Below are 14,144 nucleotides of genomic sequence, written 5' to 3' on the forward strand. Positions count from 1 at the left end.
CGTGGGCTCTCTCTAGTTGCAGCGAGGGGTGGCTACTCTTCGTTGTGGTGCACGGACTTCTCATTGTGGTGGCTTTTCTTGTTGCGAAGTACGGGCTCTAGGCGTGCAGGCTTCAGCAGTTGTGGCACGTGGGCTCAGTGGTTGTGGTTCGCGGGCTCTAGAGTGCAGGCTCAGTAGTTGTGGCGCATGGGCTTAGTTGCTCTGCGGCATGTGGGATCTTCCCGGACCAGGGCTCGAACCTGTGTCCCCTGCATTGGCATGCGGATTCTTAACCACTGAGCCGCCAGGGAAGCCCTTACTGTGGCTCAGACCAGCTGCTGTCCTTGGTGCTGAACATCACCTGCGTACCTGGCACTTTACCAGGAATAAACGTGATTCTCTGTTAAATGGCTGCTTATCCACTGCAGGATCTGGCGTCTCTGCCAGAAAGGTTTGTCCAGTGGGAGCTTGTTGTAGCTCACTCACTGTATTCGTTTGCTCCGGCTGCCATGGCAAAAGACCACAGACAGTGCAGTGGGCTTGAATGGCAGAAATCTATTTTCTCACCGTCTGGGATCTGGGTGTGAGCAGGGTTGATTTCTCCTAAGGCCTCTCTCCTTGGCTTGCAGATGGTGGCCCTCTTGTGGCCTCTTCACGTGGCTGTCCCTCTGCCCGTGTGCGGCCTGGCATCTCTCTCTCTCTTCTTAGGACACCAGTCATTGGATTAGGGCCCACTCATATGACCTCACAGAACCCTAATTATCCCTTTAAAGGCCCTATCTCCAAATGCAGTCACATTTTGAAGTTACTGGGTGTTAGGATTTCAATATATGAATATAGGCAGAACACATGCAATCTATAACATCCTTAAATGGCTAGAAACTTAGCCTTTTGCAACTGTAGCTGCTGTCTACATGTTACTGGAAAGCATGAGCACCCACCTTGCATTTTGGGTGGCAGGGGGAGACAGCAACCCCCCACACTCCTCACTTTCCATCCTTCCTGGTGCAGAGTTAGTCCTGGGACGCAGCTGTCCTGCCAGAAACCGCATTTCCCACTTGCATCCAGGAAGGGGCATGGACCACTCCTCCCTGTGGAAGGTGAGGAGAGGGATGTGTCCAGAAAAGGCTGGGCCTTTGCCACCTGCCCTTCCCCCATCCGCCCCCTGGATGCCAACCCCAGAGTGTTTCCAGAAGCGGTGAGCTGAAGGTAGTAGAGGGAGTGTGGACCCCCGAGTCACCCTGTGGAGATCCTCCTACGATCGGCTGCAAGGAATTAGGCCCCAGGTCTTTGGGGTTTGTTGCTGCATTTCGTCCATGCTGACCCAGCTCTGTGACCTCACCATCACCTCCACCCTGTGTGGGAGGTCAGGCATCACCTCCATTGAACAGACAAGGAGGCACCGAGCAAGCTCAGGCTGACCACTGGGTGAGTGGCAGTACCAGTGGTTGAGCCCAGGATCCCCTGACCCCAGAGCCCACTTGATCACTCCTCCACTCTGCAGGGGCTGCAGACCAGGGGTCCAATCTGTTTCTTGCCCCAGATGTCGTTGGTGTGGCCTGCTTGGGCCTGGCCCAAGTAGCATTTCTTAAATATGGGAATTTGGTGCTGTTTAGGAAACGGAAACATTGCACATAAAAGCTTTCAGCTCCAAGATCTTGAGCAAAGCATTAGTACTCTGAGCCTCAGTTTCCTCAGCTGAAAAGCCAGGATAATAATAGCATTCTAGACAGTACTTATTAATATTTTATTTGACTGTTGATAATAGAGCACTGTATTTATTATTTACTATTAATTAATGATAACAATAGAGCACTATTATCAATAGTAAAATAATAAGATATTATTAAGGTTGTGGATGAGGCATACATTAGACAATAAGCCTGCTTGACTCAAAGCACTTTATGTTCACAAGAATCCCATCCAGTATGTCGGGGGGTCATAAACCTGTGATTTGAGAGAGGATGGTTTGCACCTCTCCTGAAATTCCAAAACTTCCAGGAGATTCCTGGCCATCACCAGCTTCTGGATCTGTGTCCAGGCCCTCAGTGAATAATACTGGACGGTGACCACGGGCCTCTGATAACTCTCCAGGGCTTGTCTCTGTCCAACGTCTCAGTTACCTGCATCCCGTCCTGACCTACCAGGGACCGGGTGGCGCTGAGATAAGAGGGTGCTCCCACACCCCTCCTCCCCGTCCTTTCCCATTTGATGAGAGGACTGGGCCAGGTGTGGAAAGGTCTAGCAGGGAGAGGCTGAGTGTCCCGTCTCATGATAGGAGGTGATGGGAGGGAAGCACAGGAGGAGGGTGGCGACATGGCTGCTAGGCCAAACCGTCAGAGACCCTGACTCTTAGCTCCTACTGGGAGGCCTAGAAGGTTGCCAAGCTCCACGTGCTCGTTTTATTGAAAGACCATGTCTCATGCTCCTGCCTGACTGCACGATCTGCCTGGACAGGTCCTCAGGGTGCAGCCTGAGGGATGGTTGTCTCCACTTCGTCCTGGAAACACCCCTGGACGACACCTCCCAGCCTCCATGTAGGCCTGAGGGGAGGCAGCTGTCAAAGGCGTGGTACACAGTGGGAGACAGTGGGAGACACTGGGCCACTTCCGGTCCGGTGCTAAGGTGTTGGTCAGACTTACCTCCTCCAGGATGCCTCCCCTGACCTGCCGCTGGAACGCTCATGGCGGCTGGCAGCCAGCTCTGACCAGCCCTGTGTCCTCAGGGGTGGATGGGATGTAGGTCCTAAGTGACCACAAGAAGTGCGACTGGGTGGAATTTTTGGTCTGAGACTGAGAGAGAAGCGAGGGAGCAGGAGAGAGGCAGAGAGGCTGGGGGCTCTGTTGTCTGAGGCTCTGTGTTGCCAGGACCTGCAGCTTAGCCTGCCCCTGACTATCCTATCAATCGACTTCGGAGATGCCCACAACCCCCTTTTTAAAGCAGAGGGAACCGAAGCACAGAGGGTTAGAAGGAACTCACTCGCTCACAGCTGGGGCTCACCTTCGATCCATCCAAGGCTTCACACTTGCCCTGTGCGTCACAGTCACTCACCCGGCCACCCCTGCCCCGCCCCCCCAAGCAGGAAACCTGATCACATGACATCTGTTCTTGCCAACAGGAATGGGGGCATGGCGACGAAAGCTGGTGCAAACAGATGTAACCCGGAGCCTCTCAGTCTCTCTGGGCCCTGCCCCCATCCCGTGGTCAAGAGAGCACAGAGGACAGCCAGGACCGGAGGCTCTCGTGGTGACTGAGGCAATGAGAAGGCTCCCCAAAGAAAATGTCACGTGCAGCAGGACCTCACTGTCACAACAAAAGCCAGAGAGGCCATCCGATGACGCTGGGGCCAGCTTCTCCGTGTCATCCCACTTCTCCCCGACTGTGACCTGGGCAGAATGGACCCCATGCCCACGTCAAGGGTGGACAGTGGTTTCAGGCCGATCTGGGCAGTCACTCCCATTCATTCCCCTTCCACAGCTACTATTTCAAGGATGAGGGCAAGACCCATATCTAAGCCAATCAGCACATGGCACTTCTCTGGTCAGAACAATCAGCCCTGGTGAGTCCAGCGGAATGAAGCGTAGGGCTTTTTTGCCAATGACTGGAAGAGGTCTGTCTCCATCTGCACGAGACTGAGGAAGTGTGTCAAGAGGAGCTGCTGGAAACCACCATGAAACCACAAGGGAAGCCAGCCTGAGGACGAGGCCAGTGCGTGAAGGGAGAGCCAGCAGACCACGGGGAGGCAGAGCTGTGGTTCTGACGCGCCGTGCATCTGGATCAAGCCCACCCTGATGCCTGCACCCTGATGCCTGCACCCTGACATTCAAAAACTGTCCATGTTTCTACATGGCTGTTTTTCCTACCTACAACACGAAGTGTGCTTACTGATATAAGTGGTTGCTTAAAATGAATTATTCTTTCTGCACCCCGGCGTCAGGAAGTGTGGGACATTCAGACACGCCAGGACATTTGTGACCAGTAGCACAAAACATTAAAATAAAAAGGTGGTGGAAAAGCTCCCAGAGAGGGGAGACTGGGGGAACTCTATGTGTACACAAAGCTTCAGGTCAGCCTTAGGAGACTCCAAGTTTAACTGCAAAAAATAACTATGTAAAGAGACTCAGATGTGCAACTTATTGAATCCGGTTAAGTATTTTAACCTGAATATCAAGCCTGTTGTTACTCGCTCCCCTGCCCTCTCCCACAAGCACTGAAACCGACTTTGACAGCACACCTGTTACCTGTATCTTTCTCACCTGATGACTGTTTAAGATGACACTGGTCTCCCTTCATGAAAAGTTTTATTAAAAAAAAAATTTAACAGACCACTATGAGAAACTTTGGCAGCCAAACCGGTTACTGTTATTGCTAACTCTGAAAAAGAATTTTTTTCCTCTCACGAACTTGCCAACTTCTACCGCTTATTAGCCTGGGGGGAGGAAGCTTCCAGTACGGTTTAGGGAGACTGCAGGGGGTCTGGGATGTGGAAGGACGACGAAGGGTCCCCCTCTAGCTCTTCCCCATAGGGGAAACTCACAGACAACCTACGTCTGGACTAGACCGAGGGTGTGTGTGACAAGGGGAAAAACGTCCCCACGCTCTTATCAAGTCCTGCACGCCTCTCCCCAACTTTACTATCGGAACGGAGACCGACCGGAGGCTCCATCTCAGCGCTTAAAATGTACTGAGCGCTTGGTCTGGAACCCTGACGCGCTCCGTTCCTGGAACTCCCGTGAGTTACCAGCCACAGCCAACCTTGCAACGTTCCCAAGTACACTGGGCACGGAGGAACTTGCGTTCCGGCTCGGTGGTGTGGACGCCCGGCCGGGAAGGAGCGCGTGGGAACCAAGACCCCCACAATTCCTAAGAGCCGCGGGGCTGCGCCACCCTCGGCCCCCACTTGAGAACTCCCAGAGAGCCGACGGCCCGTGCTAAGGACGCCGCCCACCTGGTGTAGACTGGGGCGCCCCAAGCTCCCTAGGTGTGGATCCTCAGGTGCCGCGTGAGGTTGGTGTTCCGGCTGAAGGTTTTCCCGCACTCGCCGCACCTGTAGGGCTTCTCCCCGGTGTGGATCCTCTGGTGAACCGTGAGCGAGGAGTTCTTGATGAAGGCCTTGCCGCACTGCGCGCACCGGTACGGCTTCTCGCCCGTGTGGATGCGCTGGTGCTCGATGAGGTAGGCGCTCTGGCTGAAGGCCTTCCCGCACTCGCCGCACGCGTAGGGCTTCTCGCCGGTGTGGCCCATCTGGTGTACCACCAGGGACGAGCGGCCCGTGAAGTGCTTCTTGCAGATGTAGCACGCGTACGGCTTCTCGCCGGTGTGGATGCGCTGGTGCTGGGTCAGAGCGGAGTTCTTGCTAAAGGCCTTGCCGCACTGGCCGCACTCGAAAGGCTTCACCCCGATGTGCAGCCTCTGGTGCTGGATCAGGTAGGCGCTCTGGCTGAAGGCCTTGCCGCACTCGCCGCACGCGTACGGCTTCTCGCCCGTGTGGTTGCGCCGGTGCAGCGTCAGCGACGAGCTCTTGTTGAAGGCGCGGCCGCAGTCCCCGCACGCGTACGGCTTCTCGCCCGTGTGCGTGCGCTGGTGCTCCGTCAGGTGCATGTTCTGGCTGAAGGCGCGCCCGCACTCGCCGCACACGTACGGCTTCTCGCCCGTGTGCGTGCGCTGGTGCACGATCAGGTGCATGTTCTGGCGGAAGGCCTTGCCGCACTCTCCGCACGCGTACGGCTTCTCGCCCGTGTGGACCCGCTCGTGCTGGGCGAGGGAGGAGGTCTTCCGGAAAGCTTTCCCGCACACGCCGCACGCGTACGGCTTCTCGCCGGTGTGCGTGCGCTGGTGCACGATGAGGTTCATGCTCTGGCTGAAGGCGCGGCCGCAGTCCCCGCACGCGTACGGCTTCTCGCCCGTGTGGACCCGCTGGTGGATGGTCAGCGACGACCGTTCCAGAAAGTGCTTCCCACACACGTCGCACTGGAAAGGCTTCTCCCCGGTGTGGATGCGCTGGTGTTTCACCAGCGACGAGCTGCGGCCAAAAGCCTTGCCACACTCGCTGCAGTCGTAGGATTTCTTCTCCACGTCCGGTCTAGAGGGTTTACCAAGGTCCGAGTTACCTGCGAGGTTCTTGCCCCGCATGGCAAACGGGTGGATCCCTGCTTCCCTCGGACCCCCCGACCTGGGTGGCGCCGGGGTGGGGCTCTGGTTAACGAACGCCAGCAATTCACGACATTCGGGGTCCGACTCCCGGGAGATTTCCAGCCGCCCCGGGCAGGTCCTAGCGCTTCCCCGCCGCGACTCCACCCTGTCACCCTGCGTCCGCGCTCCGTCCACGGCTGAACCCCAGGCCCCGGATGGTTTGTCTTCCGAAATCTCTTCCTTCAGGTCCGGTTCTTTCATTTCAGGTCTCATTTCCAAGTCTGGCGGGGGAGGAGGAGAGAAGAAATGTACGCAGTTAATGCTGGGTGGAAGTAATTTCCCAAGCGGGGGTGGGTAAACGACAGGGCACGGATGGAGAAGCTAAGAGCAAAGCAATGCGCTGACGACACACGTGGTTTCAGAAGGCAGAACCAACCTAGGAGGTGAGCGGAGAACTAGAAATGTCCCTTTCGGAGCTCGGAGGAGACACACAAGTTGGGCTGAGAGGGGGCGGGTCAGAAAGGCTCTCGCAAACCTGAGTGAGGAGTTTCTGCAATGGATTCCTCCCCTCCAGGGTCCCTCCTGAATATCCCCAACCAGTCATGCTTCTCAGAGCATCGATTTTGTATTAGAAATGATACAAATACAGCTGACGTTTACGGCGCGTGCAGGTTACCCCGTCTTTCCGGGCCCCGGCCCAGCTCCATCCCGCCCTCCCCAGCCCCGTAGGCCTCACTCCCCTCCTCCACTGCCCAGTCGTGGAGCGCAGGTATCCCCGTGGGGCTGGCTCCAGTCCTCTCCTCTTTGCACATCCATCCCTTCCTGGTCACCAAGCGAAGTCTCCAATCCCCTCCCACGTGTATCCTGTTCATTTCTGTTTCCTGTCTGAGGTCCGGACTCTGTATCATGGACCTAATGGCTTCATTCCCAACATTTAAAAGTTGTGAGATCTTACACAAAAATGTCACGAAAAGTGTGACGATATGACCACACAAAGCCTTTATTCCTATGAGGCGATAAAAAGCAGGAGTGGAGCAGCAGCTGTTCCCGACCCCTCATTTAACCCCCACCTGGCCCCACCAACACTTGAGTTTGAGACCCCCCCCCTCCCCTAAGTCATGTCATGCCTTCATGGCCCCGCCAAGGGAGTCTGGACTTCTATATAGAATCTTCTATATAGTGATGCCTCCCAAATGTATGCCCCCCACCCAGACCTGCTGAGTTCTGCTGAGGACTATTCAGAAGCCTCCTGTGTCCCTCTTGGGTATGGCAAACCCGGTTAACAGGAAACTTGTGATTTTGGAATCCTCACCCCCACCCCAAATGATAAAAAAAAGAAAGAAAGGCTCATCAAAGAGATGTAGCAACATAGTCAGACACAGAAGGACACTCATATGAGGTCCCCAGAGGAGTCAAATTTATAGAGACAGAAAGTGGACGGTGGGTCCCAGGGGCTGGGGGAGGAGGGAACGGGCAGTGTTTACTGGGGACCAGGTTGGGGAAGATGAAAAGGCCTCTGGAGATGGATGGTGGTGATGGTTGCACAACAATTTGAATGTACTCAATACCACTGAACTGTACACCTAAAAAAGGGCTAAAATGGTAAATTTTGTGTTATATGTATTTTACCATCATTTTAAAAAGTGTTTTGAAAATAAAGATTTAGCAGTCTTTTTTTTTTTTTTTTTTTTTTTAGCAGTCATTTTTGATTCGCCCCTTCCCTCCCATCATCCAGGCTGTTGAGTGCCACTGGATGGGCAAAGCAGCTTGAGCCAGACCAAATCTCTCCACCAACACAGCCAACCATCGAGTCAGGCACCGCAGGTTTCCTGCCTACACCCTCTGCCCTCTACAAGGCGCCGTCCACTCAGTGGTAGGGATCTTCTCAGGCAGGCCAAGCCCTCCAGCATCTCCCCAGCACACTGAGAATCAGGGCCAAGACCTTCCCTCCTGGGCCCTTGGGCAGACAGAGCCAGCCTGGATCCTGCCGACCACGCCGGACTGACGCACCTTCCTTTTCTTCAGGCACGCTTGCCCTGCAGTTCCCTTTTTACCCCTTTGTCTGTGCTGAGCTCTTCCTGCCTTGGGCCTTTGCACCTGCTGGCTCCTTGATACTCCTTGCGTGCTCATCCTCAGGCCTCAGTTAGCATTTATCCTCCATCCTACGGTGCAAAGGAAGATCTCTCTTGCTATCCTCTTGCCTGCTTCCTAGTGATCGTTCGTTATAGCCCGTGGCAACTTGTCTTTGTCCCTTGATCTGTTTACTACCAGCCCCTGCCCCGTAGTGGAAAGTGAGTTCCAGGAGGGCAAGACCCTGGCCTGTGCCTGGTTAGTTACAGGATCTGGCACACAGAAGGTAGCAGGTAAACATGCACTGCACACTTGCAATGTGCCCAGTACGGGGCTGAGCAATTGGCACAGATCATTCCGTGTGGTCCCCACGACCATGTAGTTATGTTTGAGATTATACCCATTTTACAGACAAGGAAACAAGCTCTGAGAATTAAGTCACTTACTCAAGGTCACACAGCATACTAGAGGCAGAGCTGAGATTGAAGCCTATGACCACAGAGCCACGGGCCCTGGTCAGTCACTGTTTTGCTGTGTTCTTATGCTTTCCCATGCCAGAGCAAAGGATTTGAGAAATACTTGAGAGTGATCCTGGCTTAGTGACCCTGGGGTGTAGCGTGACGCCCAGATGTTAGGGCAGATGGAGGCATGGGGCATGAAGGCCCCGTGGCATGGGTGGGGGTGACTTCTCAGTAGGAGGAGGAAAGGAAGGCTGATGGTGGATTTGGTTTGGGGTGCATGGGGTCTGAGACGTGCTGGGGACATACACTGGCCTGAGCCTGCAGAGATGGGAGGCAGCAGAGTCTCGGTTGTGAATACAGTTGGAAGTCTTCTGGAATAAATATGAGAGCTGGAGGGAGCATGACAGCAAAATCCCAGAGTTAAGGGGCAGTTAAAAGGAGGCGGCCTCCCTTTCAGGGATTAAAACCCTTCAGGAGATGTGGCAACATGGATGGACCTAGAGAATATTATATTTAGTGAAGTAAGACAGAGAAAGACAAATATTATATGAAATCACTTATATATGGAATCTAAAAAATAATACAAATGAATCTGTATAAAACAGACAGACACAGAAAACAAACATATGGTTACCAAAGGGGAAAGGGGGGTAGGGATAAATTAGGAGATCGGGATTAACAGATACACACTACTATACATAAGCTAGATAAGCAACAAGGATATATTATATAGCACAGGGAGCTACATTCAATACCTTGTAATAACCTATAATAGGAAATAATCCAAAAATACATACGTGTATATAACTGAATCACTTTGCTGTACACCTGAAACTAACACACTATTGTAAATCAACTCTACTTCAATTAAAAAAAAAACACACAAACACCCTTCAGGAGAGATGATTTGCAAAAAAGCAAACATCAGCTCTTACTCGTGAAAAGGTATGCAAACACAGCTCAACATCAGCCAAATTAAAAGGACCCTGCCATATGGCTTTTCACCAACCAGATCAGCAAGGAGCAAAGCATTTGATGATGTGTGGCTGGTGACAGTGTGTGGACATGGGCCTTCTTGCCCACGGTCAAGGGAAATGTTAACAGGACAACGTCTGCAGAGGCCATTTCGGCAACAAGCTACAAACATCCAAAATGTTATTCATTCCTTTTGGTCTAAATGTGGATTTTTTTTCATGGTACTAGATTTCTTGTCCTTTATAGTTTCTTTTTCCATATTATGTATTTCCACAATTGCTTCTGATCACAAAGTAATTCACACTTGTTATTAAAACATCAAACCTCAAAAAATAACATAAAATGGAAGTCTCCTGCAATCTCACCATCTAACAGTTTGATGTATATTTTTAGAATTTTCTCCCAGTGCATACTTTAAAAAAATATGCACAACACACCCTGTATGCACACACACATATGAACGCACACTGTTGTTGTTGTTTTTCTGAAACGTGGCCAAGATAGAGTAACAAAGATAAGATTTCCCTCCAGCCTACAGCCTAAAGCAATGGGAGGAAGAGAGGACAAAATATATAAAGCAAAGGTTTTCAAGACACTGGACATGAGTCAACAAAGTGCAGTGATTCCTGAGACATAGGACTCAACAGTGGCAGGCCCTACGACCACCCAACTTACTCGCAGGAAAGTTCGCAGGCCACAGCACAGGAGGGGAAACTGAGGTGAAGCCCCGCAGACTCCCTGAGTTGAGGAGATGGAATTGAGAGACGGAGGCAGGTGGAGTTCACAGAACAGAGTACTGGACAGGAAAGTGTGGAGAGTGGGCTCTGGAGACAGGCAAGGTCCTCCCTCCAGGACTTGGGTTACTGATCAGAACACTCATACACAGAAACTACCCAAGGCTGGAGAAAACCACCCGAAAGGAATTGAAAACAGTACCCAGAGCCGACGCAGGGCTGGGAACAGTGCCTCCTCACACCAGCCATGTAACTCGCACCATATAATTCATGGGGCGTTGGGCAGAACACTCAGAAGGGTCTTGTGGAGATTAAGTCGTCCTAGACTGAACACAAGCCACAAAGGCAAAAATGAAAGCAGGTCAAATGATGTGGTATTGGTGTCAAGACAGACAAATAGATGGATGAAACAGAACAGAGTCCAGAATTAGACCCACACATACATGAACAGCTGATTTTTGACAAAAGTGCAAAGGCAATTCAGTGGAGAAAATTCAGTGGAAATTTTTCAGTGGAAATATTCAGTCTTTTCAACACATGGCGGAACAACAGGACATCTATTTGACAAAAATAGTGAACTTGAATTAACATTTTGCATCATTAGAAAAATTAACTCTAAGGGGATCATAGAACAAAATATGAAACCTAAAACTATACAACATACAGAAGAAAACCTTTGTGGCTTTGAGATAGGCAAAGATTTCTAAAATCTGACACCAAAAGCATGATCCCTAAGGAAAATAATTTATCAATTGGACTTCCAATTAAAAACTTCTCTTCAAACAAATGATGCTGGGGAACCTGGATAGCCACATTCAAAGGAGTGACATTAGACCCCTTTTTAACATCATTCACAAAAATTAACTCAAAGTGAACCAAAGATGTACATGAAGAGCTACAACTGTTAAACTCTTAGAAGAAAACACAGGAGTAAATTTTCATGGCCTTGGTTGGTCAATGGTTTCTGAGATACGATACCAAAAGCACAAGCAACAACAACAAAATAAATAAATTGAACACATCAAAATTAAAAATGTTTGTGTTTCAAATGATGCCATCAAAAAAGAGAAAAGTCTACCCACAGAATGGGACAAAATATTTGCAAAGCATCTACCCGATAAAGGACTTATGTCAATAATAATAATAATAATAAACATATAAAGAACTCTCAAAACTCAATAATAAGGAAACGAACAACCCAACTAAATAAAACAGGCAAAAGACTTGAACAGATATTTCACTGAAGAGAATATACATGTGGCAAATAAGCACATGGAAAGATTCTCAATATCAAATGAAAACTACAATATGATAAGACTACACACCAACGAGAAAGGCTGAAATGAAAAAGATTGAGCATACTGAGATTTGGCAAGCACATGGAGCAGCTGAAACTCCCACTCACTGCTGGTGGAAATGTCAAATGTTACAACTGCTTTGGAAAAAAGTTTGGAGTTTCTTTAAAAGTTAGATATACACCTCATATCTGAGCCAACCATTCTACTCACCGGTGTTTACTCAAGAGAAAGGAAAGCATATGCCTACAGAAAAACTTGTACACGCACGTTCACAGCAGCTTTATTTATAATAGTCCAGAATTGGAAACAACCCAAATGTTCATCAACAAGTGAATGGATAAACAAATTGTGGTCTATCCATAGGCAGAATGGTATTCAGCAATAAAAAGATGTGAACTATTGATACATACAACAACATGGGTGAACCTCAAAATCATCATGCCAAGTGAAAGAAGTCAGACCAAAAAGAGACTACATGCTGTATGATTCCATGTATATAAAATTCTAGAATATGCAAATTAAACCACAGTGACATAAGGCAGACCAGTGGTTGCCTGGGGATGGAGGGTGGGTATGGGGAGGGAAGGGAGATATTACCCAGGGGCATGAGAAACTCTTCGGGGTAATGGATATGTTCATTATCTGGATCATGGTGATGGTTTCCTGGATGTGTACAGATGTTGAAATACACTGAATTATTCTTTAAATATGTGCAGTTAATTATAGGTCAATTATACTTCCACAAAAGCTGTTGAAGAAATGGGACCATACTCTAGCTCTGAAAGTTAGTGTTTCAACAACACATCAAGGGACATGTGCCTACAAAGAGTGCTCATCTTTGAAAAGCATGGTTTCCATCATATGGCTACACCTTGATATGTTAGTCAGTCTTGTACATGTGGGCATTTAGGTCATTTCTATTTTTCTTCCTAAGGAAAACTTTGTACACATATAGAAAGATTTCTAAAGGGTAGATCCCTAAAAATGGAATTGTTCAAAATTTGGCTGATAATGCCAAACTGTCCTCCAAAAGAGTTGTCCCAACATTATACTCCTAAAAGGACAGAGTCCCTTTCCCGATACCTTCATAATGCAGGCTATTATTCTTTTTCATTTCTGTGTACCTCATGAGCAAAAACTGTATTTCCTTGACTCAGTTTGTATTTCTTTGACTATTAGTAAGATTTAAAAATCTTTTATAAAGTGTGATTCCATGTATTTCCACATTTATGAACTTCCAGCTATAAGTCTGGCCATCATTCAGTCTTTTTCTTATTTATTCCTAGGAGCTCTTTACATAATTATAATCCTTTGACTGTTATCCATGTGGTAAATATTATTCCCCATTTCATCATCTGTCAACTTTATTTTTAGCTTTGAGTGATTTAAACTTTCTACGTAGTCAAATCTGTCAGTGATTTAAACTTTCTACGTAGTCAAATCTGTCAATCTTTTTTCTTATCTCTCTGTAGTCCTCACGTGACAGGCTGATGGTAAGTTACTCAGCGAAGCTGCCCCTTACCCAGTGAGACCAGGTTCTGGAGGTTCTCTAGCATCACATCTCTGTACAGGTCCTTCTGGGAAGGTTCCAGCTGCTGCCACTCCTCCTGGGTGAAGTCCACAGTCACATCCCTGAACGTCACTGACTCCTGTAAGAGGAAACCCACAACCACTCACCGCAGGGCCCTCCTTACAGAGGTCTGGAAGAATGGCCAGAAAAGCCAAGAGGATTTCGGGAAGGCACACAAGATGTATCTGAAGTGATTTCAACAAGGATCAGCCACTCAGTTATCTTGGTGCCTCATTATTTGGGGATGGTCCTCTGACAGAGAAATAAAACAAATATGAGGCTGTTTAGAGCAGAAAGTCACAGATTTGAGACACAGAGAAGGAATCAAAGGCAAAATGATCATAACCCAGTGAATCAACACATTCATTAGAAGCCCAACAAAGGCAGAAACCTAGATGGAACCCAGTAGTTCACCAAAGATTCCTGAGCCCCTACAAAGCTGCAGGCACTGAGCAAGGTGCGGGATACAGACACAGAAGGTTTAAGAACTAGTTCCTCAAAGGAGGGGCAGACGAAAACACCTGTAACTGACCCACAATCTGGTCAATACTGTCATGAAGGTATGAACAAAATTCTCCAGGCGCCTGAGCAACAGCAGCTTTAGGGGGCGTCCGGGAAGACTTCAGAAAGGTGACACTGAGTTTAGGCTGGGGGAAGGATCAGTGGTCAGGTCCTTGGGGGGAGATTCCGGAGGGAGGAAGAGCTTGGGTCAAGACATGAGGCTTAAAAGGCAGATTAGACCATTGAGGAATCGTGAGAAGTTCATGTGGTGGAAGCATAAGAGACTTTCCAGCTGATGCTGTAAGCCCTGGGGATGAAATGAATGTGGCTTAGCAGGGAGAGATGATGATGGTGATGGTGATTGTGGTGGTGGTGGTGGTGGTGGTGGTGATGGTGATGGTGGTGGTGGTGGTGGTGGTGGTGG

The 14,144-nt window shown here is 49.5% G+C and overlaps 1 protein-coding gene across 7 annotated transcripts in view; it reads right to left on the reverse strand.

The window, feature by feature from the left end:
- The window catches only part of ZNF71 (zinc finger protein 71), a 42,141-nt gene that overhangs the window by 13,977 nt on the left and 14,020 nt on the right, over positions 1 to 14,144 (reverse strand). For 2 of the 7 annotated variants that reach the window (XR_003790772.1, XR_003790773.1), the window contains exons 3-5: positions 13,172 to 13,298; positions 4,928 to 6,392; positions 921 to 1,070 (exon numbers count right to left, since the gene is read on the reverse strand). Coding sequence is in view for 2 of the 7 variants with exons in the window: in XM_029202710.1 (XP_029058543.1) it covers positions 4,957 to 6,392; positions 13,172 to 13,298 (1,563 nt within the window). In the remaining 5 variants the exon portion in view is untranslated. Of the gene's footprint in view, positions 1 to 663; positions 1,071 to 3,946; positions 6,393 to 13,171; positions 13,299 to 14,144 lie in introns of those variants that run through there. The other 5 variants (XR_003790776.1, XR_003790777.1, XM_029202710.1 and 2 more) reach the window with 4 other exon arrangements.

This window comes from Monodon monoceros, unplaced genomic scaffold (genome assembly GCF_005190385.1).
Source record: "Monodon monoceros isolate NGI ecotype Baffin Bay Population unplaced genomic scaffold, NGI_Narwhal_1 Super_Scaffold_10, whole genome shotgun sequence".
NCBI classification, from domain to species: domain Eukaryota; kingdom Metazoa; phylum Chordata; class Mammalia; order Artiodactyla; family Monodontidae; genus Monodon; species Monodon monoceros.